Below are 24,125 nucleotides of genomic sequence, written 5' to 3' on the forward strand. Positions count from 1 at the left end.
TTGAAACACTTGGACTTGAGTTTTGGGTTAATAAAACCAACTTTTTGGATCTTTTTTTTAACCTTGTGCCCACCTGTTTGGTCCCTCACACAGTCTAGTGAAACATTGTGAGTGACACCTGCAAGATTTATAATCTGAATCACTTTAAAAAAATAAAAAAAAAAGAAGACAAAACATCCATGCAGGTTGAAGTCCAGTTTTCACTCCAATATTCAAAACTAAGTGCAGATTCTTTCCTTTAGCGATAATTTACATGTTGATTTTTGTGGTCATTACTTGTGCACACACTGTACTTTACATCAGCAGTAGTTTGTCTTCTAGAGTGCATAGACAATCCGAACGACCTCACTTACATTCTACATGATTAGTAACAGGAAACCACACGCATTATCAGTCAAAGAAATTAAATACATAATCCCCCCTTTACTGATTGGGTCCCAAAGACAGTCACAGAGGCACTGTGAAGAAAGACAATCAATATACGAGCCTTAATAGTGGGCAGCAGGCCTTAGAGGGAGATGTTTCATCAATAACGACATTCAGAGTTTGGAAAAGTGTGCGAGGAAAACCATTTTCACTGAATGTGCGGACACAAGATCTGCTTCTTTTTCCTTTTAGATTAAATATGACTTCATTTATATTTGAATCTGGAACAACGGACTCAAATGTAACAGCTTTTTCGTCTTCACTTAAAGGATGACGCATAGGAGACATTGCCTGCCTCATGTTAAATATGTTGTATAAACTCGTCATAGTGCATTTGCTGCCTTAGTTTTCTTCACATTTTTTGTCAGCAGTGGGGGTTAACTTCGGAGGAAAAAACTGTGAGAAGAAAGGGTGACCTGTGCGCGACTGCTACGTAGAGAAAGTCTCTTCAGTGAACATAAAGACTGTTAATCATTGAATGCAGCCCCTAAAGTGTTCAGTTTGTTCATATTCATCTGGTAAACCTACAGTGCTTCTACATGCTCTTCTTCTGTGTCCTCAAAACCTGCCATTTTTTAGGACTATGAGGATGTCTCGTCTACACTTTGTATTTGAGTTGGTTCAAAGTATCTGAGTCACTGATCCAGAGAAAGTCGTTAACGTAATCCTTACGTCCTATCGATCAATAAGCCAATAAGCATATGTCCCGAATTTCTGAACTATTCCTTTGAATTCTAAGCCTTCATTGATATTACGTGATCTCCATAGAAATGGCTGATACAAGGATTTTGTGGTGAGATTGTTTTGTCAAGTGGTATTTCCAAAGTCAAGAATGCAATAAAAAACACTTACAGATCTTATAAATAGGGATAGGACGATACTGGATTTTATCGCAGATTGTGATTTAAAAGAAAAAAAACCCCACTGAATTTATGGTGCTGAATTTCCATTATTGGGATGATCGTGAATATCATGTCCAACAATAAAAGAGACTCCGCAAAAACTGGCATACGCACTGAGTATCAATTGATATTGTGCATTTTTAAGAACACTGGAATCGTTCTTTTTTTCATCTGAAAAGCGACTGAATAAATTAACTGAAAAATGCGCTACTGTGGCTCTGATGTGGCCGCCTGCCTCTGTCTGCAGTCACCACTCGCTCAATGTCCAGCCCACAGCACTAGTGATAGCTGAGTAGTACTGCACCACAGTTGGCAAGGACAGACACTGTAGCTGCTCTGTTGCCCTGCAGAAAAGTTTCTAAAAGTGCAGTCGGCCCATTGGAGTATTACACATACTAACACCAGGGAAGACAAGACTGCAATGCAAGCAAAGAAACTGAACATAGATTGCTTTAAGGCATTTAAACAAAGCTTTGTGTTGAAGTTGTGGAGTTCGTATTATGTTAACTATTGAGATTAAGATTTCATTTTTACTTCAAATATATATCAGTTCCAAATAGCTGTTGGCCGTGTCCTTGATTACTAATAATCGGTATCAGAATCAGCTCTGAAGAAACCCTATCAGTCGATCCCTAATACACACAAACCTCAAAAAACCCAAGTGAACTTAATCAAGCATTGGTGCATTTCAAATTGAAAGATGTGATGCCATTTTAAAAGTTGAAAACCCTGGCTTTTAAAGATTGTTCTTCACAAAAAAGGTTGATCATTAAAAAAAGATGCATCTGTGATGAAATAAATACATATATATATATATATATATATTTCAAAATGTAAGGTAAAGAGATTCAAGAGAGTATGTTTTAAGTGCAATTTTCAGAGTTTTAAACATATTTTGATGATTATCGGGATAATAATGTAAATCACAATTATTTTGGTTCGGAAAATCGTGCCATGACATTGTTCTATCGCCCCATGCCTACTTATAGATCTATATGACACTTGCTTCTTGCTTTACATTTTAAAACAATATTGACGACAAATCTGAAAGAACAACCCGTGTTGCTACGGCAGGTTTTGGAAGAGGGTGAAGCAGAAGTACTCAATCAGGTCATTTCTTCTAAGAAGTAACTTGTTACATTGCTAGTTACTTTAAAAGACAAGTAACAAAGTACAGTCATGTGTGACTTGGTTCAAGTGGCTTTCCATAAACTCTATCTGACCAATCACAGGAGCAAAGAGTTTTCTGTGCAACACTGAGCTGACAGCACGGACGCAGGCTGACACACTGCTAGATTACCAACACTCGATCCGGCAGCTCTCAGCGCCTTCACAGCTGAGACTCAGCACGATGAATCACTCACTCTCTTTTCCATTTTGATCACGTGATTGAATTTGAAGTGGACTGGCAACAAATTGAGTTTTGTCAGTCAAATGGCTTTAAACCATCTCCTGCTCCACGGCCATTGTGCTTAAAGGGCAAACTGAAGTTTAAAAAAAAACTGCTTTACAAATCGGAATATAAACTAGCGACAAAACCAGGCCATGCTGAAAGTGTAACAGTAACCAAAGAACAAATAAGAACAAACTGAAAATAAAGGAGCCGGCCAAGTCATCCTCACTCAAGGCTTCTTCTCTGCTGCTTCTTCTTCTTCTGCCTCTATTTCTACGTTCTCCAGCAGAGTGTGCTTCTCATCCTCCGGCATGAGAGTGACAGGGTTTAGGTGAAAAATGTGCCTGTGACAAAAGAGATTTAAAGTTTAGCATTCTGTACATCTTCTGAATATTCCAGCAGATTATTTGTTCACTGAAACAGACTCACTTGTGTTCACAAGTTGGGAAGAACATGTCCAAGATCCTGACAATGACTGCTGATCCGACGACGCCGATCACCACCACCCACATGATCAGGAAGAACAGAGGCAGCGACTCAGAGCTGAAGCGCCTCAGACGCTCTCTGACTTCCTCCACCCACTGACACATGGCCTGAGGAGAGGGTGGACATGGAGACATGAGCACTTCCTGCTGGTACAAGGCCTTTCTGGTACTAAATATTAGGAGGGGTTTTTTTTTAGTGAACAAACCAGAATGACTCAGTTTATGGGGAGATCATCTGATGTGATCTGTACTCTCAGTGGTCTTCTATGTGTTACGTCAGCTAGTTAGAGATGACAGATGTCAGTTGCACCAGTTGCAAGTGCTTTGCATTAAAAACAATTTACACAATGAAATCAATAAAAAGAGATGACAACAACACGCAGCACAGAGCTGACCAGATAAAAATACAGCAGCAGCAAATAAATAAGGACAGACATTAACTAGAGACCATCTTGTGATTAGATCACTCCAGCCGCAATAAAGCAATCTGTGACTGCAAAGCTGAAAGCGAAAGCCAGCTAGGGCGGTAACTGTGGGGATGGGGGCAGTGGCCCCTTCTCTACTTCCTACCCCTCTAGAGAGAATGATCATGGATAATACAGTTGGGCTAATTTAATTATTTAAATTTAAAAACAAGGATGAGGGGAGAGTGTCAGAGTTTTCAGATGAAAGCTTAATTTTTTACAACAACTTAGAGATGTCCTCTAAGGAAAAAGGAGACAAGGAGCCCAGAAATAGGGGCAGGAAAAGTGTGCCATAATAAAAACTTAAAAAATAAAATGCTAGAATGAGTACACCTACAAATTCACCTCTAAAAAATAAGCTGGCTGGTTTCCAGTGATGTACTGTGTTTTTAAATACTAAAAATGTTCATATACAAGCGACCATGAATCAAGGTTTCCTCCCCCTATTGTAAGTGTGTATAAACAGGAAATCTCGCGATACATATAGCAGGTGTGACCAGCACCAACTTAAAGAAGCAATTATATATTAAAGGTCCAGTGTTTAGGATTTGTTGGCATCTAGTGGTGAGTGTGCACAACTGAAATTTGGGAAAACATGGGAAAGTCATGGAATTCTAAAATCTCGTTATTTAGGCCCGGAAAAGTCATGGAATTGATAAAATCCTTGAAAGTCAAGGAAATAATTGTTCCAGCAATCTTCCATGGATAACCTTTCACGTAATGTAACGCACTGAAGAATTTATTTGCTGTAGCTGTTGGCGAGACATATCTCTTATATTTGTTAATTTGTTACTCTTTGTTTACATGCACATCTGTCTCTTCATTTTCTCCCCTGACAGTCTCTTCCTCCATATGTGCCAACTAGCTGGTATTATGTTCTTATTTGAATTTGATATGTTTGGAAAAAGTGATTTTGTGACAGTATGATTTAAAATGTAGAGTCATGAATCCCGAAGTTTCTTTACTTATGCCCAACTAATCCTATTAAATTGTGCCACATTTTTTAGATGGAACAATTGATGCCCAGGGTGTCAATTGGAGAACAGATGCGCACTCTGGTTTCATGTTAACTGCTCTGAAAGCAGAACATGGTAATTTAAAGGTACGGTGCATTGTCGGCTGTTGCTCCCCCTCTCTAGGAGTTCTACTGCTCTATGTCCACGGACCACCTACAATAATATAACTAACATTTGGAGTAAAGTGTACTACACAGTTCTGTTTGTGTTATACGTTGTGAATGGTCATGGAAATTACAGGTTCTTGAAAAGTTGTGGAAACATTTTACATTTTTGTCCATGTAAATTTGTGGGAGCCCTGATTGTGCCAAGCGTGTAGGAGAACAACGGCAGCCAAAGCAAAAACGGCAATTGCCCTATCTAGAGCCCATGTTTGATTTGTCTGTTCTGGGCTACTGTAGAAATAACATGGCAGACTCCGTGGAAGAGGACCTGCTCCATTTGTAGATAAAAACAGCTCATTTTAAGGTGACAAAAACACAATGATTATTATTTTCAGGTGAATATAAAACTAATGAAAACACAGTTATGACCATTATATAAAATTTCTTCAAAAAGATGACCCTAAATCCTACACACTGGACCTTTAATGCAATTATATTTTATCTGTAAATTCTGGCCAACTGTTGAAGTTTTGATAAAGCTCCCAGTAGCCTCCAGAAGTTTTATGGGCACTGACGTGAGCTCTGACAAACTCAGACAGTGCGCCTTTAATGTAGGCATAAACAATGTTTTTTAACCTACTTGGCTCCTAAATTTGCAGAGTTTTACAATGAATCTCATGAGTATGCATACTAGCCAGTAATAGAGGACAAATATTGGATGTTGACAGTTTCAACAAAACCATGTGGCGCACCAACATCTCTGGAATGCAGAAACTCTCATCCTCTATCTCCTCCATAACAAACCACCCCAACCTCCAATGCTTTCCTTTTAAGTGGCTTGATATCTCTTAAGTAGTGCATACTGTATGTAATCATCCAGGTCTAGCATCAGACTTACAGAGTAAGATGATATGATTTCTTTAGGTGGAGTCTCCATCTGAATCTGATCCGGCTGGCTCGGCTCTCTGTCATCAAACTCATCATCGTATCTGACATCATACAGCAGGTCTGGGTCCATGCGGAGCGGAGTCTCTGGGAGCTTTCCTGGGGCTGCAGTCTCCTCCTGGGTGGTCTCTGTGTGCTTCAGGGGGTACTGGCTGGTGGTCTGGGTGATCAGCTGTTCTTCATCTGATTTTAACATGTGAGAGAAAGTTGAGGATACACACTGAACTGGACTGCTATACACTATCTGCACAATAAATCAGTAGAAGTGTCATTTTTTCATACCTTTTCTGGGATTTGGTGGATCTGTGACGACCACATCGTTCTCCCTGGGAACCCTGAAGATCTCACTGTGTCCGATGGGGTAGATGTTGGTAAACTGAGCCAGCTTCTGGAAATCTGGGCTCATCAGTATTTTCACCTCACACATGTCAGGCTGCTGGACCTGAATGATACAAACCCAAACGGTGTGAAATCATGTCAGATCATGTTTTACATAGTATATTACTGTATTTGATCAGTTCTGAAAAGATTTTAAATTATGGTTAAGGTTGTAAGTTTTGAGGTAGAAGGACAAACACAATTCTGTGGTTGAATTCTGTCACAGTCGAGATATCTACCTCTTTGCCCTCCATCTCTATGACTTCACTGAACACCTGCAGAGCCACCACCTCCTCTGAGTCACTGTAGAGACGATTCTGGCTCACCATCACCCGGGTGACAGTGGAAACCAAGTCCCCAGATTCAAAGTCACTGCTCCCATTGACACTGTCTACTGGAAAAAATATAAATCATTGTTAATGCTTGACATATCAAGGATGTGACTTCAGTTCCTACACCATTAGCTAATAAACCCATCAGTTACACAGCAGTAACTCTGTCAATGACAATTTAAATATGAATTAAATATCAAGTCATTTATCAAGTAAAACTCAAAACATTTACTGTTTTTGTCAATTTCATATCATTGTATATTAAATAGTTTGACACTTTGAAGACATTCCTTCAGACTTGATTGCTCGTAATGTGTCATTATTAGTGACATTAGTTGCCACCCTCATGAGGACAGCAGGGACTATCACAGTGCTACAGATGTAACTTAAGAATCTTGCATGATAAAGATGTTTGGGCCAAAATAAATAAATAAATAAATAAATAAAGGAGAAAAAGGAACAAAGTATACATAAAAGAAAAACTATATATTGGAGAGCTGAGAGGTATTTATTAGGGCCACATAAACCCAATAGTGATTAAGGTATTGAGTGTCTTTGCAATTAACATACATTTTAAAGCAATCCCAGTTGAATGGCATGATATAGCGAAAAGAAAGCACAATTTAGTGACAAAAAAAATTCATTTCTTACAGGCGATCCTGTGCTTAAACTCAAATCTGTGATTTCAATGAACTGTAAAATGATGTTCCAGATGACACAAAAAGCAGCCAGGGGAATGTTCTGAGTATATGGGTACATTTTCTGTGTCAGAACTGAGAAAACTACAATAGAATAAAGCTCATTTGGGTATAAAAAAGAAAACAAACAAAATCAAACTCCTATTCATTGTCTATGGAGCAGCCCCAGACTTTGTGCTTGATGACATCACAGGTTTCAGACTCCCTTCTCTGGTTTCTGGCTTTGAGAGAGAGGAGCTCATGTTCACAAACACTGATTGAACTTTCCTCTGCCACATAAATAATATATTTGCATTCTTAATTTAAGTTTCCCTTTAAGGATTAGAGGAGTGCCAGACCCCCCCGGCCTCTTCGACGGCCAACGTCTGGCCCATGTATTTGAAACACAAGAACAGTGCGCAGAACGTTGAAGTAATGTGAGGAAAACTCACAGAGAAGTGCTTGACAGTTGAACCTGGTGACCCCTGACAGCTCCACTGGGATGTCATTGACCAGCACCTGCTCTTCACCCACTGATATGTTTAGATTGATCTGAAGGGGGGTAAAAAAAAAACAATGTTATGGCTTGGCTGATTGGTCGACCCACATCTGTACCTTCATTAAGCAGACTGGCTCAACACCAGGTCATAAGGGTCCTTAAGGGATTCCCATAAAAATAGGGAATATTTTTATATAACTTTGTAAATCACTGTAGAGGTGAGCCCAGAGTGAAAGTCATGATAGTCACTGTTCTGATCATGAGTTTCACTTCCTCCACAGATATCTCCTAGGGGTGGAGGAAAAATCAATACAGCAGAGTATTGTGATATTTTTATGTGGCAATGCCATATTGTCACATGGTGTCAAGTATTGATTTTTTTTATTATAGAAATTACTAATATAACAAAAACAAATTAAACTTTAGGTAGCCCTCTAGAATAACATAATCACTTGCTTCTTTGGATACATTTTGCTGCTGCAAAAAAAAATGGCTGAAGTGAAATGAACAGACTAACAAACTGTATCTTATTAGATAAAACAGATGTTGACAAAGTTTTCCCCTGGGCACATAATTTACAATTGAAAATAATAATAATAATAATAATAATAATAATAATAATAAATTGGCATATATTTTATCACAATACCCAGCATATTGCAACATATTAAAAATTACAATATTTCCTTGACTGGAAAATAGGTTGAGAACCACACAGTACATTAGCTCATACTGTTTACCTGCAAGTTGTTAGAATCCTGCAACTGTGTGTCCGCCACTGTCCCTGCTGTCACGTTTATCAGGATGTTTTCCTATGGAGACCAATTATTAAAAAGAAAAGAAAACACAGGTTTACAACACAATGTCTGCCAGTCATGGTCTTCCTGTCATAGCCCACGATCAGTAAGCTAACGCTATGCTAACACCATCATCATGAGGTTAGCCCAATATTTACGGTTGCTGACATCTTACCGTATTCAGTTGCCTGGGTGACGACTCTGAGCACGTTACCGAGGCAAAGAGAAGACATATAATACTAACTACTACACCTGCCGTTTCCATTTTGTGTGGACTGTACTTCACAGCAGCAGGAGAGCTAACACGAAAACATTGAGCAAGACATGTGAAGTGCGCATGCGCGTGGAATTTCCCAAACCTCTTCTCGCGAGATCGACCATCGGCATGGCGGTGCTCCTTGAAACGACGTTGGGCGATGTTGTAATTGATTTGTTTACAGAAGAAAGGCCTAAAAGTAAGAAAATGAAGCCGTTTTCACATGACGGCAGCACATTTTATAAACTGGTTGCTAGTTGAGTAAGCCATTGACGAGCTGTAGCACGGAATAAGTGGGTGCTAGCTAAGGCTGTTAGCTTGCTTGCATTTTATTCATAGCCTATGTTTATCTTACAGTTACAAACAGTTAAGTAAGCAGTAACTACACGACTGGAATAAACTATTACATAATTAATTTCGCCTCGATTCGAGCACTCTAAATAGACGCTAGGTGTAGTAAATATGTTGGGGTGTGTGTGTGTGTTGGTAGTGTTCAAGGACTGTCTGTTTTACCTCTGCGCTCTTTTCTTTTGCAGCTTGCCTAAACTTTCTGAAACTATGCAAGATAAAGTACTACAACTACTGCCTCATCCACAATGTTCAGGTAAAACTAAATGGTCCCTTGAAAACTTATGTTACACAGGTGTGAATCAGTCTCAGTTGAACCAAACTGCCTGAAGAGGGCGACATAGTCCCTCACTAGATTTGAAAAGTTTATAATTCAGGCCAGGTTCATATATGGACTAAATGTAGCAGACTCTCTGAGGTCATGGTCGTGGATGGATTACTAAATAGGCCCACCGGGCACAGGCCCAGGAGCCCAAGGTGTCAAGGGCCCCCTCTGCCCTTCATCTGCAAAATGTCACTTGAAATAACACATACCGACCAGGAAGAGACTCAAAATGACAACGAGATGCAAAAGAACTGCAAAGAGACACAGTAATTACAAAAAGGGGTGAAACACCCACACTTTATTGTGCCCTTAAGTGTTTGTAATTTTAGATCTTTTTGAAGATTGTTCCATGTCCAAGGTGCAGAGTAGGAGAATGCAGTTTTCCCAGATCTGTTAAAATCTGAGGTACATTAAAAAGCAACCACTTGGAGGAGCATAGCCCCAAAAGCCACAGTTTTACATGTAGATATATTTGCAACACTTAAATTTCTGTCAGAGTATTTACAGGTAAAATAAGATACAAAAAAAGATAAATAAATAAACTAGGCTAGAGAACCCCAGGTGGAAAACTAGTCTGTGCCTGCAGTGCAATTTGTTCGTCTATTATTGCAGCTCTTGTGAAAAAAACAAAACAATTTTGAAGTCATTAGGTTCTTGACTGGAAAGGACTGAACATTTTTGTTGCCTTGGGTTCCTGTAACAAGTTAATATGGCAGTGCTCTGGTTCCATATACTAATAAAGTAAAAAAAAACATTTGCAGCTGATATTATAATGAAAATGGGAGTCTTGCTAACTAAACAATCACAATAATCAGCATTCAAGTTTACACATAAATTCAAGCGAAGCAAAGATTCATGTCTGCAAGGACAGTTAGACTTGGCCTGTGTGAAGGCTGCATAGACTTTAGTAGATTCCTCTCTTCTTATTTTTTTTTGTATGTTATATACATTTTTTGTTAGAAGCAATCGCATGGCTTTTTCCATCATATTAGGGCTTACAGCTAAGATTCCTTCGATTGTTTATAACCTCTCCTCATAATCATAGTGTAACAAAATTCCTAAATTAAGATATTGTTGTTCACACTCTAAATTGATACCAAAATTTATCCCAGCGATTGATCTCAAAACATATGAAAATGTCTTTCTTTCTTTCTTTTTTTTATGAACAGTCAAATACATTTAGTGAACAGAGCAGCAGACTTTATTGTCTCAAAAGCAGTGTAAAGCATGTCTTCTGGTAATGATCAGACTGTGGTGACAATGCTGTGCTTCCCTAATTTCTCCATCCTGCTGGACACTGTGTGAGCTGCTTAACAGTGTCTTTGTCTCCTCCCCAGAGAGACTTCATTGTGCAGACTGGAGATCCCACCGGGACAGGACGTGGCGGAGAATCTATCTATAGGTCAGTCATCTTCTCCACTGCTGCCGACTTTTTTTGACATCGCAAGTTGAACACTGTGACAATTATTTTTTTCTTGTATGTGCTTGTGATTAGCAAACTGTATGGGGACCAGGCCCGCTTTTTTGATGCAGAGAAAATGCCACGCATCAAACACAAGAAGAAGGGGATGGTGTCCATGGTGAACAATGGAAACGACCAGCATGGTTCTCAGGTGAATAAGATGTATAGTCATACTGTTGTTTGCCCTGCAAGTTGCAGAAAGCTTCCAGAGAGAGAGAGAGGGAGAGAGAACAGAAAAATGAATTATAATGCTTTCACCTAATCAAAAAAGTTAAAAAAAAAAAAAATAACATGGTAAGGGTAATGCCTTTTAATGTTCTTTAACATAAATCATCTCTTAATCTCAATGTATAGATGTTGATGTTTATAATCTGTTATTCTTGTCTTCAGTTCCTTATTACCATGGGTGAGAACTTGGACTACCTGAATGGAGTTCACACTGTGTTTGGGGAAGTGACAGAAGGCATGGACGTCTTGGCCAAAATCAACGAGACCTTTGTGGACAAGGACTTTGTCCCATTCCAAGATATCAGGTGAACTGAGACAAACTGTCTGTGTAGAAGTATCCTATGTGTTCTATGTATCACTTCTCAGGGCGTTAAGTTCTACAGTCATGAGATGAGATTGTCATTTTGCTGCAGGATAAACCACACAGTCATCCTGGAAGACCCTTTTGATGACCCTCCTGATTTGCCAGTGCCAGATCGATCACCTGAGCCCACCAAGGAGCAGCTAGATGTGAGTGCAGTGCCACTGAAAGCTCTGAGAGTTCATTTATCTGCTCATACAAAAATATAAAGCCAGAACTGTCACTACACATAACATGAAAAAATGTATACAGCATGCACTGCCTAAATAACTATGGCTGTTTCTGCCACGGGTGTACAGAGCGGCCGAATCGGAGCAGACGAAGTGATCGACGATGCGGAAGGAAAAGGAGCCGAGGAGCTGGAGGAGAGGTTGAAAGAGAAAGAAGCCAAGACTCAGGCTATCCTGCTGGAGATGGTGAGAAGAGGACATCTGCTCTCAGCCTTCAGCTGAAGATAATACAGATGCAGTCTCAGATATTTATACACTCATGTGTCATACGTTCCTCCAGGTGGGTGACCTCCCTGATGCAGATATAAAGCCTCCAGAAAACGTGCTGTTTGTGTGTAAACTGAACCCAGTGACCACAGACGAGGACCTGGAAATTATCTTTTCTCGCTTTGGGACCATAAAAAGGTGACGCTAACCTCCAAGTTCTTCATAATGCTAGTTTGTAGTCAAAATGTTTTGTAACGGTACACAAACGTCACGGTTCGGTTTATACCCCGGTGTAGGAGTCATGGTTTGGTGCACGTTCAGTACAGAGGTAAAAACAAAGATGTCAACGACAGACACAGTCTTCCTGCTAGGGACCGAGGTAGTATTTTGCTCACTGGAAACTGTTTTCATTTATAAAAATAAGGAACATTTCTGTATTACACTGTAGTAACACTGAACAAACACCTTCCCAGAAGGCAAGAGCAGGCTATAAAACATCTCTTATGTTATGAAATTGAAAATACAAAGAACATAGAATATCAAAAATTAAACCTTGTGAATTGAGAGGAGTGTTTCACTTACTTCCACCTTGGCTGTGTCTAAAAATTCAAAGCTCCCAAACATTTATAATCCTGGTAATCAGCACATCTGTGTGATGTTCTCGAATGTGGGTTAGCATGCGTTTCTATTCACTGACCCTACAATGAAACAGCGATTCATCATCGTCATCTATTACAAAACTCTCTCTCTCCGTTGTTGTTGTAGGTGACCACTGTTTCATTTGTGCTCGCCATAGTGTGACTGACTCACCCACAAATCAGCTTGTTGTGCTAACCTCAGTACATGTTGCTAATGTGGTATGGCCACAAGTTTCTAGGCGGAACACCCACTTTCGAACCTTGGTTCCACATTTCGTGTATCAGTCTACATACTGTGTATTCTGCATGAGGCTAAGTGCGCCAGGCCATGACTGTTCGATACACATACACTAACTGTTACATCCCTAATGTGTACCAACATTTTGCTTTATGTCCATGTTCTAAAACATTTCTCATGTTACTCTTGTTGTGTGTAGCTGTGAGATCATCAGAGACTGGAAGAGTGGAGACTCCCTCTGCTACGCTTTTATTGAGTTTGAAAAGGTAAGCATCTTATTTGTCCGCTTAATGTACAGTGAGTAAACTGTGAGTGTGCACTTGTATACAGAGTAATCAGGAATGTGTTTACAGTGAGAGTGAGATGAGAAGATCAATATTAATCACATTGTGAGACATTGTCACAGACCTGGAGTCAGACTTTGGTTAGCTTAGCTTAGCATAAGGACTGCGAACAGCCTGTCTAAATAAAAAAAAAGCTTGGCAACATGTGTCTCATTGGTTTTAACTGTACACAAACAAAAATGTAAAAGCAACAATTTGATTTTATGAGTTTTGTTGTCACAGGTTGCCAGGTTTGGTGCCATTGTATAGATGTTTTATAAGAAGTACAAAGAACGTTAACGGTAAAACATGAGCAGTATCCCAGTTCAGGGAAGGCCCCTCTTTAAAGTCACTTGTTTAATGGTGCGTAAAAGTGGTCTTCCTCACACATCACAAATATGACACAGCAATTTGTTTGGGATTTTGCGTTCATGTACTCATCAGCCTTTAGTAAACAGAGTTATTAGTGAAAGTGTCAGAAGGAAACCCCCCTGCAGGATGTGAGTAATGGAAGTCAGGCATGACCTCCATTGTTTGCCCTTGTTATGACGCATTAATTATCACATGGGCTGCCTGAGTCATCGTGATAGAGAAGTGTTATTATAGAGATATTAAAGTTTTATAAATAGGCCATATATATTACCGTCAGCATGGTGCATCACTGGCTGGCTGTCCACTGTGGAAGTAAAATCTTAGAACTTGTGAACTTGGTCAGGCAGTTTTTGTTACTGTCTCTCAGTCCTCCAACCACTGGCTGTAAATTAAAGGAGAAAACCTCTGAGCAATATTATCATGACTGATAATGCTGGACACGGTGAAGTGGAATTAACATTTACACCATTAGAGGGCGCTGGGCGGTTTGTTTTAGATAGAATGTGTTTTCACTCAGGCTTCTACTAAGTGACATCCAGTAATACAATGAAGTAAGTTTATGAGATAGAATGAATTGTTTGTGTAAATGAGCCAAAGATGCCATTATGAATGTGAAAATTGAATGCCAGCCAAAGGTAACTCCACACGAGGAACAAAGAGGCAGCTCTTCCCATCAGTGTTTCCTGAGCATCTGGTTGACTGGCAGTGGTTTGGCTCATCATCAAACATGTCTTCATGGTCATTGAAGACTTGTTTGTTGTTAGATATCTGATTGCAGATACAAAGTAAAATTTCTGGAAATAGCTTATCTTGTCATTTTTTTTTATCTTCCAGTAAATGAGGTGTGGTAAAAAGCAGTTAGTGTGCTTTTATTTAGAATTGTTCTTTGTTTTTCTGGGTCATGAATGTCAAGTATGGGGAGACGGTATGTTTGTCGCATGTTTTTGTTGTTGATGTGTTCTGACGTCCTGCTGCACACTTTTGTTTGTACTTAAACATAATGGATAGAATAGAAACTAGAGCTGAAATGAGATGATTGGTTAGACCCCAGTTCCAACAGAGTTAGGACTCTGTGTAAAATGTAAATGAAAACACAATGCAGTGATTTGCAAATCTTTCTAACATATATTCAGCTGTACACAGTACAGAATGCAGAGCTTGATGTTGTCAATGCAAAAACTGTGGCATGTGACTGAACACATGTGCTGCCTCTACACCTGCACGTCACAGTCTGCAAAACAGCTCTGCCCCAAGTTCCTTAGAACTTTATAAAATCAGGACATGCGTCAGTATCTTTGAATTGCATATGTGCATAGCTTCACAAATAACCAAATATTGAGCTTATATGAACATTTATGAGTAATGCAGTGTGAGGTTATCAGAAAAGCAAACAGACTACCTTCTCTGCGTAATGAAACTTTTATGGCTTCATTCATCATCGTTTCCATGGACACAGTGAATGAGCAAGGCTGCACAGACGCTGTGAAACTTTTTTCAACTCATTTTTTTTTTGTTCTTAAGTATAAAAGACACTAAGAAATATGAGGTGAATAATATTATAATACTATTTATTCAGTAAGTGTTCGCTGATTTGTATGAGCTACAGCATCAGGATGTGACAGGATTTTAAAATCATTTATTTACGTGTTTAGGCCTAAACATCTAGCTATTTGTACTTCGATGTAAAATAAGGTCCGAAAAATCTATCGAGAAGTCTGGAAAAGTGTAGAAATTTTGAAATGGAAAATATGTAGAATCCCTGTCCTTCTACCTTTTTCAAGTAACTTTTTGTTCATAAGTTGTGCTGTTTGTTTATGATGCTACATGATCTGTTTCTACAGACATTTACTTCTTCAACAGTTGCTCTCTTACCTCTTTGCATGCTCCCTATCTCACAGCAAGAAGACTGTGAAAAGGCCTACTTCAAAATGGACAACGTGCTCATTGATGATCGACGTATTCACGTAGACTTCAGCCAGTCAGTCGCTAAGATCAAATGGAAAGGCAAAGGTACTCACACTGAAGCCTCTGTGGTCACATGTTTAAAATATTTCTCTTTTTTATTCTGAAGGATGAACAGATTCCCTTAATCTAAACCTACCAGTGTTCTAGTCCTTGTCACCTTGAGTTCAGTCCGACACTGTGTTTCCTAAGAGGTCATGTCCTTGTCTGTCTCCTAGGTGGGAAGTATACTAAAGATGACTTCAAAGCCTACGAGAAGGATGTGGAGAACCGAACCAAACTGGCTCTCAAGGATCAAGTGAAGCCTAAACAAGAGTATCCTTGTGTGTTCATATGCTGGCATTTCATTTTCTAGTTACTCCACTTCATGTCATAACATATCAGTCTGTAGAGCCTCTGTTGTGATGGCCGTTTGATTTGGCAAGATCTCTCAGCACTGACTTTCTCAACTTCCTGGTGATTTCCATAACTTTCCCAAAAGTTCCAAGTATGACCTGCTAATTGAGGATGAAGAGGAGGCGACGAGCCATCGGCACTCTGAGAAGAAACACAAGGAGAAGAGGCACCACCATCATTCAGATGACGAGGACAGCAGGAAGTCCAAAAAGCACAAGGTATCTTTGAGGCAACAGTATGGTAATATTGTGTCTTACTCTCCCTGTTATAATGTTATGAGGGTAGAGCACATTGCACTGCAGTTTCTGCTTTTGTACTCTCTTTACACTACAGGGAATCTGATTTAGATTTTTTTTTTTATTATTTATTTATTTTTTTTTTTTCTAAAATTTTAAATAGGAATACATGTCATGTACTAGGGTTGGGAACGATTAACCGATACGACCGGATATCTGGTTTGACAAGCAAAAGATACGGCTACGTCGGTAGCAGCCTCCTCAATCGATACGAATCAGCCATGAATCCTTAGATGAATCGATTGTAGAGTCACGGATTCGGGTATCGCGAGACTAGCAATCGGTTGACTGGCTTTAACAGTTTGCATCTCGAAAACAACGCGAGAGCCGGCTGCTCCGTAGCAGGCATTACTGACAACGATAATGGATGTAAACATCAGCGCCAGCTTGACCGGTGGAGATGAGGAACAGAAGCTAATGCTGGTTGGATAAACCAGGGAGCAGCCAAGCCGCAGCAGAAACTGAAGGCGAATCCTGCCGGTTGTGGGTTTGATCGCGGGGTCACAGACACAGACAGAAATACGTATTGCTGTCAAATATGGCGGCGCATGATAGCGGCTTACCGGCCGGCGACCGAGAAGCCCGGTCCAAGAAGTCTTCGTCGGTGTCATGACTGCCCAGAAATACCAGCCAAGCCCTGGCAGCACTCAGGTATGTGACGTGTCAGAGGAGAAACGAGCCGTTCACATTTCCACAAACCTCACCGCACTTTAGGGACTGTTCTTTACTTGTCAGGGGAGGAGGGTGGCTGGTTGATTTTTATTTTATTTATTTATTTTATTTTGATCCTCCCTATGTAAATCACTTGTTGATGCTGTTTTTGAAGTATGAATAAGTCAATAAGAAATTTATTCCATTGAAATATCATTGGTGTATTATAGAAAAGTGATTTATTTTTTTATAAATGACAAACACAGAGTGTAGCAAACACAGAGAAATAGTCTGATATGCTGTCAGTGATAAGCTGCTAGTCATCACAGTCTATGATATCAACTATTAACAGGAGATGTCAGATTCTGCCCCTACATTGCATGTTATTATTTTTATTCTGCTTTATGTTTATATTGTACAGCGTTATGATAAACTTTATTCCAGACTCAAGTCCATATAAGATACATAAAAAAAAACACAGACAACACCAAAAAAACAACACAACAAGCATGTTTAAAACACTTAAATTTTACTTAAAGTTCACTTCACTTAAAGTTTAAAACTTCTTCTCATTTTTATATTGATCCAACAAAATGATGTTCATTCAGCAAGTCTTTTTTGGTCCATGTCTAAAAATAAATACATTTGACATGTGATTTTGTTGTTGTTTGTCTTTTTATTTTATTTTTGCCAGCGCCATACAGCAACAATGCTTGGGGATGTGGTCTTTTACAAATTTGAAAATACTGTAAGACTGTCACTTTTATAGATTTGGCTTCTTTATTTTATAATGTATGATTAATGTCTACATCAATAAATGTTAACCATAGAATCGTATTGAATCAAATCGTATCGTTCCTACACTGTATCGAATCGTATGGAATCGTTCTGTATTAAAAAGATATAGTTTTGAATCGTATCGTAACCCATGTATCTAGATACGTATCAAATCGTCTATCACAGAGAGATTCCCAACCCTATCATGTACCATGCAGATCATCAGAAGTTACACAAACAGCTGATTCTGACTTACCTCACAGTTTCTCAGAGCATAGTAGCTGGTAGCTACCACCGTGGTCGGGGCATTCTGATTGTATGCATTACATACAGTATATGCATTGTTAATGTAGGACAGGCCTCATTAAGCTCCTCTTTGCCTCAGCAGTCTGTAAAAAGTTCGGCCTGATTTGAAGTGGGTTATCTGCACAATAGCAGAAAACAATTGCTACATTATTTGCCATTTTGTTAGGATTTCTCAAGTGTTCATCGTTCAGGAGGTTGGGAGCTGAATTATCCGTAGAGGTCTCTTCTTCTCCAAAACAAATAGACCAGGTGATTAAAACCATTAGATCCACTGAGTAGATCCACTGAGTAAAGCAGTTTCATGTTAAGGCCTAGACTCACCAAACCGACTCTAGAAAACTAGTGGTGATGCTGCGTCGCCTGATGTCGCCATGCCTTGGCCAAAAAAATTGCACATGAACACACTGCAGAGACTACAGCCAATGGTCAACTGGCAAGTATATTCTACGCCTGTGTGAGAGGACATAACTCCACACCAGCAGACAACATTCATTTATATTCCTCATCCAAAAAGGGAATCCACAAGACCGTCTTGACGCTAGTTAGCCAGGTAGCATATTAACAACACAATCCAGTGTTGAAAGAGCAAAGCATATTTACCGTGTGCCAGTGAACAGTAGCACAAACCATCAGGAAATGTTTCTGCTAAAGAGCTCAGTGGCAAGAGAAACATAATCTTACCTCAGTAACAAGTTTGTCTTGGCTTACTCCCTCTCACCTTCAGCTGTTTGTTTACTTTGCTCACTTCCGTTTCTCCTCTTGTGCGGTGAGCTGAACTGCCAATATAAAAATATTAGATTTTTAATAGTAATGTGATGGTGGCAATGGTGTATGGTGACATCACATATGTACTCTCTATTGAGTCTTGGCTTGAATGTGTGTTCAATATTTATTTATCTATTTTTTGTCCCTTTGAATGGGTTCCTTGGGATTTTTATGTTTATAATTCCGGTCAAATGTTTCCATCTTTCCGTGTGTTTAACATTACACAAAGGCCCACAGGTCTGTCATCTCTTCAGCATAATTAGCAAACTAATAAAGCTGTCCATAACACATCAAGGCAACGCCTAGGGAGGAGCAGTATTCTATTTTTAGGGCTTTCCCTGTCTGTGATGAAACAAGTGAGCATTTGAATGAGGAAATAAAGATATTAAAGTAATCTCCAACACGTTTTTATATTTATTTAGTCACTGATTCATGACTTAAAGTTTTCTAAACCGACATACTATGAATAGTTCAGGCTTGTAAACAACCTGACAGTTAATTGTCACTGTAACAGTAACCTGGACGTTCACACACAGACAAACACAAATAGAGCCTTGTTCCCAGAAGCAGGTTTACTCATCATTCATCTGTATTATTACTGAGTAACTCCTTCACACCTGGTGAGTGACTGACAAAGAAAGTTGTTCCTGATAACTCAGTAAAGCTGATTGTTGAACAGGCCCAAACATGCATGCACAAACACACACACACACACACACACACACACACACACAGTGGCCACCTGGCTGTCTCAAGTTCATCTACCCAGACAAGTAGTGCAAATGGCTATTGAGTAAATGAATATTTAAAGGTCAGATTTTTGTTTTGTTTTTGTATTGCATTTTACGTTTTATCAGACATGTCACAGCAGAGATGCAGACAGGACGTGGATGACCAGTGGAAAAATATATGGAGTGAAACAAAGTTGAATGGATATGATTTATATGGGGGAAAATAAACAAGAGTCTGCTGATGTTTACTTCACTGAAATTCAACATGGATCCTTTTTGAGTAGCTGCTTCCCCAATTATTGTTAATGATTGATCATATTTGTGGGATGGATGAACTTTATTCAGCTTCTGAAGGGAGGTATGACAAAAGTTTGAGAACCACTGCATAAAAACTATTTTTTGGTGTGTGGTGGAAATTGTGATATTGTGACAGCAAAAAAATATAAATTCACATCACAGATTGTGTGACAACTGAGACTGCTTCCTTCTGTCTGCAATTTTTCCCAGCAATTCTACCAACAACAACAACAACAACAAAAAAAATCAAGAACACTCCTGTTAACTATAAAAAGTCTCAACATGGAGTTTTTCTGTGTGGGGCCGAGGTGTAAACACCAGACACCACTGCTGACCACAGATATTTGTTATAATGCTGCTGGCTCCCGTCCTCTGTTATTCCTGTCAGTGGTGTGTTCGCTGACAGTTATTACTGTACTTGAGCCTGTTTATAGTTCGTTACCTGGCTGGCGTCCATGTGGCTTTAGTCTTATCCCTCTATCCATTTACTTTGACCTTTGATATTTTGAGTTTCCCTGTTGTCATTAAAAACATATCCGCCAGCCTGTAGTGCCCTGCCCTTCAAACAACAATCTGTTCCATAAGTGATTAATAAAGGTTTGCAAGCAAACGTGCAGCATGCACGTAAAAGCACACGTGTCTTCAGTGGCACATGTGCTACATGACTGCCTGCAGGGAGGAATTAACTGTTTAAATATTCGGATAGATAAAAAGAAAAGTGTCTTGTAGTTTTGATTTTAACAAAAAAGTGTGTCTTAGCTCAAGATAGCAGAAGAAAATTCCAAGACATGCTAAATTAAAGTAACAAAAAATAAACAATAGAATGTGGATATATTGTTGTTTTAACTTATATTAACTTATATTTTTTATTAAAAATAATACAAAGAGTCGTAAGCTGTAACCAGCACCTCAACTACTGCATCACATAGAATTTAGTGCAGTGAACACAGGTTTGTCAGTGCCATATTATGTATGTTTCCTCATTCATGTCACCTTAACATTTTTTTTATTTGTGTAATTGTACTTTATCTCTGTTACTCTTTGTCATGTGAAACAGTAGTGTAAGCCCCAGTTTTGAAAGATACAGAGAAATTAAGTTTTAAATTCTGTTGACACCTAAACTGGTTGGAGCAGCTTTAAACAAACTCCAGTGTGTTTGCTAATTTCCTGTGTTTAACATCAGAACGAGTTATTTATTTATGCTGATTCAGGGTTTCTACTGTCGAGCGCAGGTCTTAACAAAGCTTAAACAAAGACTGTATGCTTAAACACTTCTATGTCTGATTTCTAGCATGTACTCAGCATATCAGTAATAGTGCCAGCTGAAGAAGTATTTCACTGCTGTAAAGATAGTCTTTTTTATAAAACTGGGCTGTCTATGCAGCAGAAATACAGAAATACTTTTGAAATGAGTGCTACATGACCAGCGAAAAAGGGCTGAGACACTTGAGCTGTGTTCAGAGGGCTTTGAGGTTTCCGAGGACCTGACGTGAAAAGCCCGGAAAAGCCCCTACTTCCGGAAAAAGTGCGTTCATCACCTCACATTGGACCTTGGACACTCTCCTGTGTTGTGTTCAATGAGAACGCATAAATCTGTAGCCCAATGGCGCTGGGCTGATGTTGTTAGCCTTTTTGGCTAAAGGAAGAGGTCAAAGACGTTTTGCTAATGTATGGTGTTGGCAGTGTTACTAATTCTACGTATGATTATACACGGATTGTTCAAATTACATGTAGCAGTGGAGAATTTGCTTAAAGAAGTCTTTGAGATGCATTTTTTTTATCTAAGAAAAATTATGTAACTCACCGGTAGTAAAGTGGGCCACCATTGCTGTAACGTCATGCCACATCAACTTGGGGTCCTCGGGTTGCTACACTTCCGCACGACGTTCCAAGCGAAGAATTCCGCTCCAACCACGTGTTCAGAGCACTTTTCCCCGAAGTTAATGTTTAGGACCTCAGAACCTCCGACCTTATGAACGCCACTATGGATTTGCTCAAAGGGTAAAAAAAACCCTACAACCAATAAATGCTCTTACTGGTGAATGATGTAATGCGAGCTTGGCCATTTTGGCACAGGAAACGCGATGGACAGCTGGTAAAAAACAATCTTGTACTACAGCTAAACAGTACACTAAATGTTTCTGAAAACATTTGAGGTGAGAAATAGGCAACGCAGCAACAGAATCTGGGCTCATATTTTATCAACAGTGCTAGTCTTAATGTTTGATTTAGAAGTACAATTTGTAGTTTTGGCAAAAGCCCGAGAGCTAGTGAAAGTTTGAGCAGGGAGATTTGGGTGCGGTAAGATGGAGGGAAGTTTACCACAGTTCATTTACACATACTACCCACATTGTTATGATACAAAGCTGGTTGAAAATTAAGTATCCCTTGTAGTACCGTATTGGATCCAAAAGCTTAACTTACTAAGTATATTTAATCTGCTTTTCATGACAACCATGTCCTCGGTCATATTGTTGTACAGGACATGTCTGTTGAGGTCTTGGCTGATGTTCATATATCCAACTATTGTGACCATCAGAGAAGAGATACTCTTAGAGATACCATGAGATATTATGGGATAACGTTTTGTCAGGTGTAGGTGTCAGGTCTTTATTTGAATCAGGCCCATATATTTAGTAAGAGGCTGAGCAGGCAGAAAATCACACAAAATGGAGCATCCAAATCAGTAGCAGCCAGTAAATACTGCATAACACACAGAGGAAACAGTGCTGGATTGTTCACAAGTGAATGATGGTGTTGCGTAGATCTTTTTGGTTGCATCTAGTCGTGCACTGTGAGGTTTCCACTTAAGAGGCATTGTTTCCAGGAAGTAACAGTTTTTTTCCAGGAAGCACAGCTCCCCATTTCATGCCCAGTGCTTCTACTTGAGGGAGGCTGTGTGGTAAGTGTGGGCAGCTGAGGTTTACCAACAACTGCATAGAGAGAGAGTCACTGACAGTTTGTACCTGCTCACTTTACACAAAACATCACATCATTCTGAGTTCGTATCTCAGTGTCCCAGAGTCATGAAAACTTGATTTGTAGTCATTTTTGAAAAAGTATCTCATTGCTATGATTTTATAAACTGTAACAGAAAGGTTCTTCTATGTTATACCATTAAAAATTATGAGAAAATTTGAAAGAAGACGGACATAATTTAGGGGAAATACACCTTTTTAAAGTGTAGCATAAATGAGCTTCCGTACAAGGTAGGTATTAAGATTATGTTAATTTAGTTTTCAGCTCTGTCCACAGTGCATGCTTTGTTTTTAATAAGGCAGTGTTTTATAAATAATGGGTTAAAGTGCAACTTTTTTCTGCTTTGGTCCAAGGTACAGTCTTGAACACAAGCTTACCTGCATGTCCGTACACATTTGTCTTCACTGTCTCACACTTTCCCGTCTTCTCTGACATTTCCAGGACAGCGACGACAGCCGACGAGACAGAAAGACGGGACGCCAGCGCTCCCGATCCCGCTCACGTTCCCGCTCCAGAGACAGGGACCACAAACACAGCAAGTCCCAGCTCAAACATGGGAAAGAGGGTCGCGATAAAGGCCACAGCCACAAGGACCGAAGCCACAGCAGCTCTAAGAAGTCCAGTGATAAAGAGAGGAGTAGGTACAGGTGAGGGAGCTCACCTTACCTCTCTGGAGTATCTTTCTGTGGCAGGAGGGTGGAGCCACAGAGAGGTCGACTGTATTCAGCATGAGTTATATGGCATCTCAATATCAGCCGTCCTAACTACTGGCTTTCCATTATATTGCTTGACCTTGACTTTTGGAAAACAAATTGGATGATGATCAGCTCTTTGTCACATTGTCTCAGAGAACAAACATTGTTTGAGAAATTGCTTTTTTATATGTATATTAAAAAAATCCCCAAAATGTGATGGTTGTCTTTTGATTTTTAGCAAATATAACTTTATATTTCTGCTCCACTACATTTCAGAGGGAAATATTGTTCTTGTTACTGAACTCTATTTGATTGATAAATGTAGTGACTAATTACTTTACAGAGTCAGATTAATAATACATAATTTTATTTGTTGATAAAATTTTGTATTGTAGGTTACGATGCACAGCAGTACATACGGTAGTTCAAATCAGCTCCCTGTTTACCAGCTGCATCATTAAAGTGAAACATCTATCCATGATTATAGCCCTATAGTCATAAAATGAATGAAGTCCCTCCAAAAGCAGCAGCTTTTCCCAAAAAAATTACAATGTTTTTTTAGCCATTTTTTGGTTTGTTTTTGCAATGAAATCAAGGGAGCAAGTGAAATGAGAGTTCCTGTGGATCCTTAAAAAGTCTCAAAAGGCATTGAACTCTTTAATCTGAAAATAAGGCCTTAATTGGTATTAAAATCTGCTCAATCTGTCTTTCAAAAGTCTTTAAAATGACATGAAAGTAGGATTTTACAATTTTTTTTTTTTCTGACATTACATTGGTACGTCCCCAAAAAATTAATAAGATGTTTTGTTGATTTATGATTTATTAATGTCACACAGATGAAAATAACAGAACCCACAACATTCA

At 39.3% G+C, this 24,125-nt stretch overlaps 2 protein-coding genes across 3 annotated transcripts; one reads left to right on the forward strand and one right to left on the reverse strand.

The window, feature by feature from the left end:
- Positions 1-666: 666 nt before the first annotated feature.
- ginm1 (glycoprotein integral membrane 1) lies at positions 667-8,749 on the reverse strand. Of its 2 annotated transcripts, none has more exons than XM_049589446.1 (8): positions 8,594-8,749; positions 8,362-8,433; positions 7,575-7,674; positions 6,353-6,504; positions 6,018-6,177; positions 5,689-5,918; positions 3,151-3,314; positions 667-3,065 (listed from the first exon to the last, which is right to left on the reverse strand). In XM_049589446.1, the coding sequence occupies exons 1-8, from the start codon at positions 8,681-8,683 to the stop codon at positions 2,951-2,953; spliced, it is 1,083 nt and encodes a 360-aa protein (XP_049445403.1). In that variant the 5' UTR covers positions 8,684-8,749; the 3' UTR covers positions 667-2,950. The 2 variants fall into 2 exon arrangements, with proteins under 2 accessions (XP_049445403.1, XP_049445402.1); XM_049589445.1 differs by having other exon boundaries at positions 6,353-6,507.
- Positions 8,750-8,783: 34 nt separating this feature from the next.
- Positions 8,784-23,465, forward strand: ppil4 (peptidylprolyl isomerase (cyclophilin)-like 4). The gene is made up of 13 exons (XM_049589447.1): positions 8,784-8,873; positions 9,211-9,278; positions 10,685-10,749; positions 10,843-10,960; positions 11,200-11,342; positions 11,451-11,547; positions 11,698-11,814; positions 11,909-12,033; positions 12,911-12,977; positions 15,305-15,416; positions 15,587-15,683; positions 15,850-15,982; positions 23,008-23,465. The coding sequence occupies exons 1-13, from the start codon at positions 8,804-8,806 to the stop codon at positions 23,215-23,217; spliced, it is 1,422 nt and encodes a 473-aa protein (XP_049445404.1). The 5' UTR covers positions 8,784-8,803; the 3' UTR covers positions 23,218-23,465.
- The last annotated feature ends 660 nt before the right edge of the window (positions 23,466-24,125 follow it).

This window comes from Epinephelus fuscoguttatus, linkage group LG11 (assembly GCF_011397635.1).
Source record: "Epinephelus fuscoguttatus linkage group LG11, E.fuscoguttatus.final_Chr_v1".
Taxonomy (NCBI): domain Eukaryota; kingdom Metazoa; phylum Chordata; class Actinopteri; order Perciformes; family Serranidae; genus Epinephelus; species Epinephelus fuscoguttatus.

What these genes read in the sequence shown, in the direction of transcription:
- ppil4 (XM_049589447.1), top strand. Translation starts at nt 8,804, where the DNA reads ATGGCGGTGCTCCTTGAAACGACGTTGGGCGATGTTGTAATTGATTTG. An exon ending in GGCGGAGAATCTATCTATAG is followed by an intron (nt 10,750 to 10,842) that starts GTCAGTCATCTT and finishes GCTTGTGATTAG; the next exon opens with CAAACTGTATGGGGACCAGG. An exon ending in CGCTTTGGGACCATAAAAAG is followed by an intron (nt 12,034 to 12,910) that starts GTGACGCTAACC and finishes TGTTGTGTGTAG; the next exon opens with CTGTGAGATCATCAGAGACT.
- ginm1 (XM_049589445.1), bottom strand. Translation starts at nt 8,683, where the DNA reads ATGGAAACGGCAGGTGTAGTAGTTAGTATTATATGTCTTCTCTTTGCC. An exon ending in CACCCAGGCAACTGAATACG is followed by an intron (nt 8,434 to 8,593) that starts GTAAGATGTCAG and finishes TGGTCTCCATAG; the next exon opens with GAAAACATCCTGATAAACGT. An exon ending in TCCACCAAATCCCAGAAAAG is followed by an intron (nt 5,919 to 6,017) that starts GTATGAAAAAAT and finishes TGTTAAAATCAG; the next exon opens with ATGAAGAACAGCTGATCACC.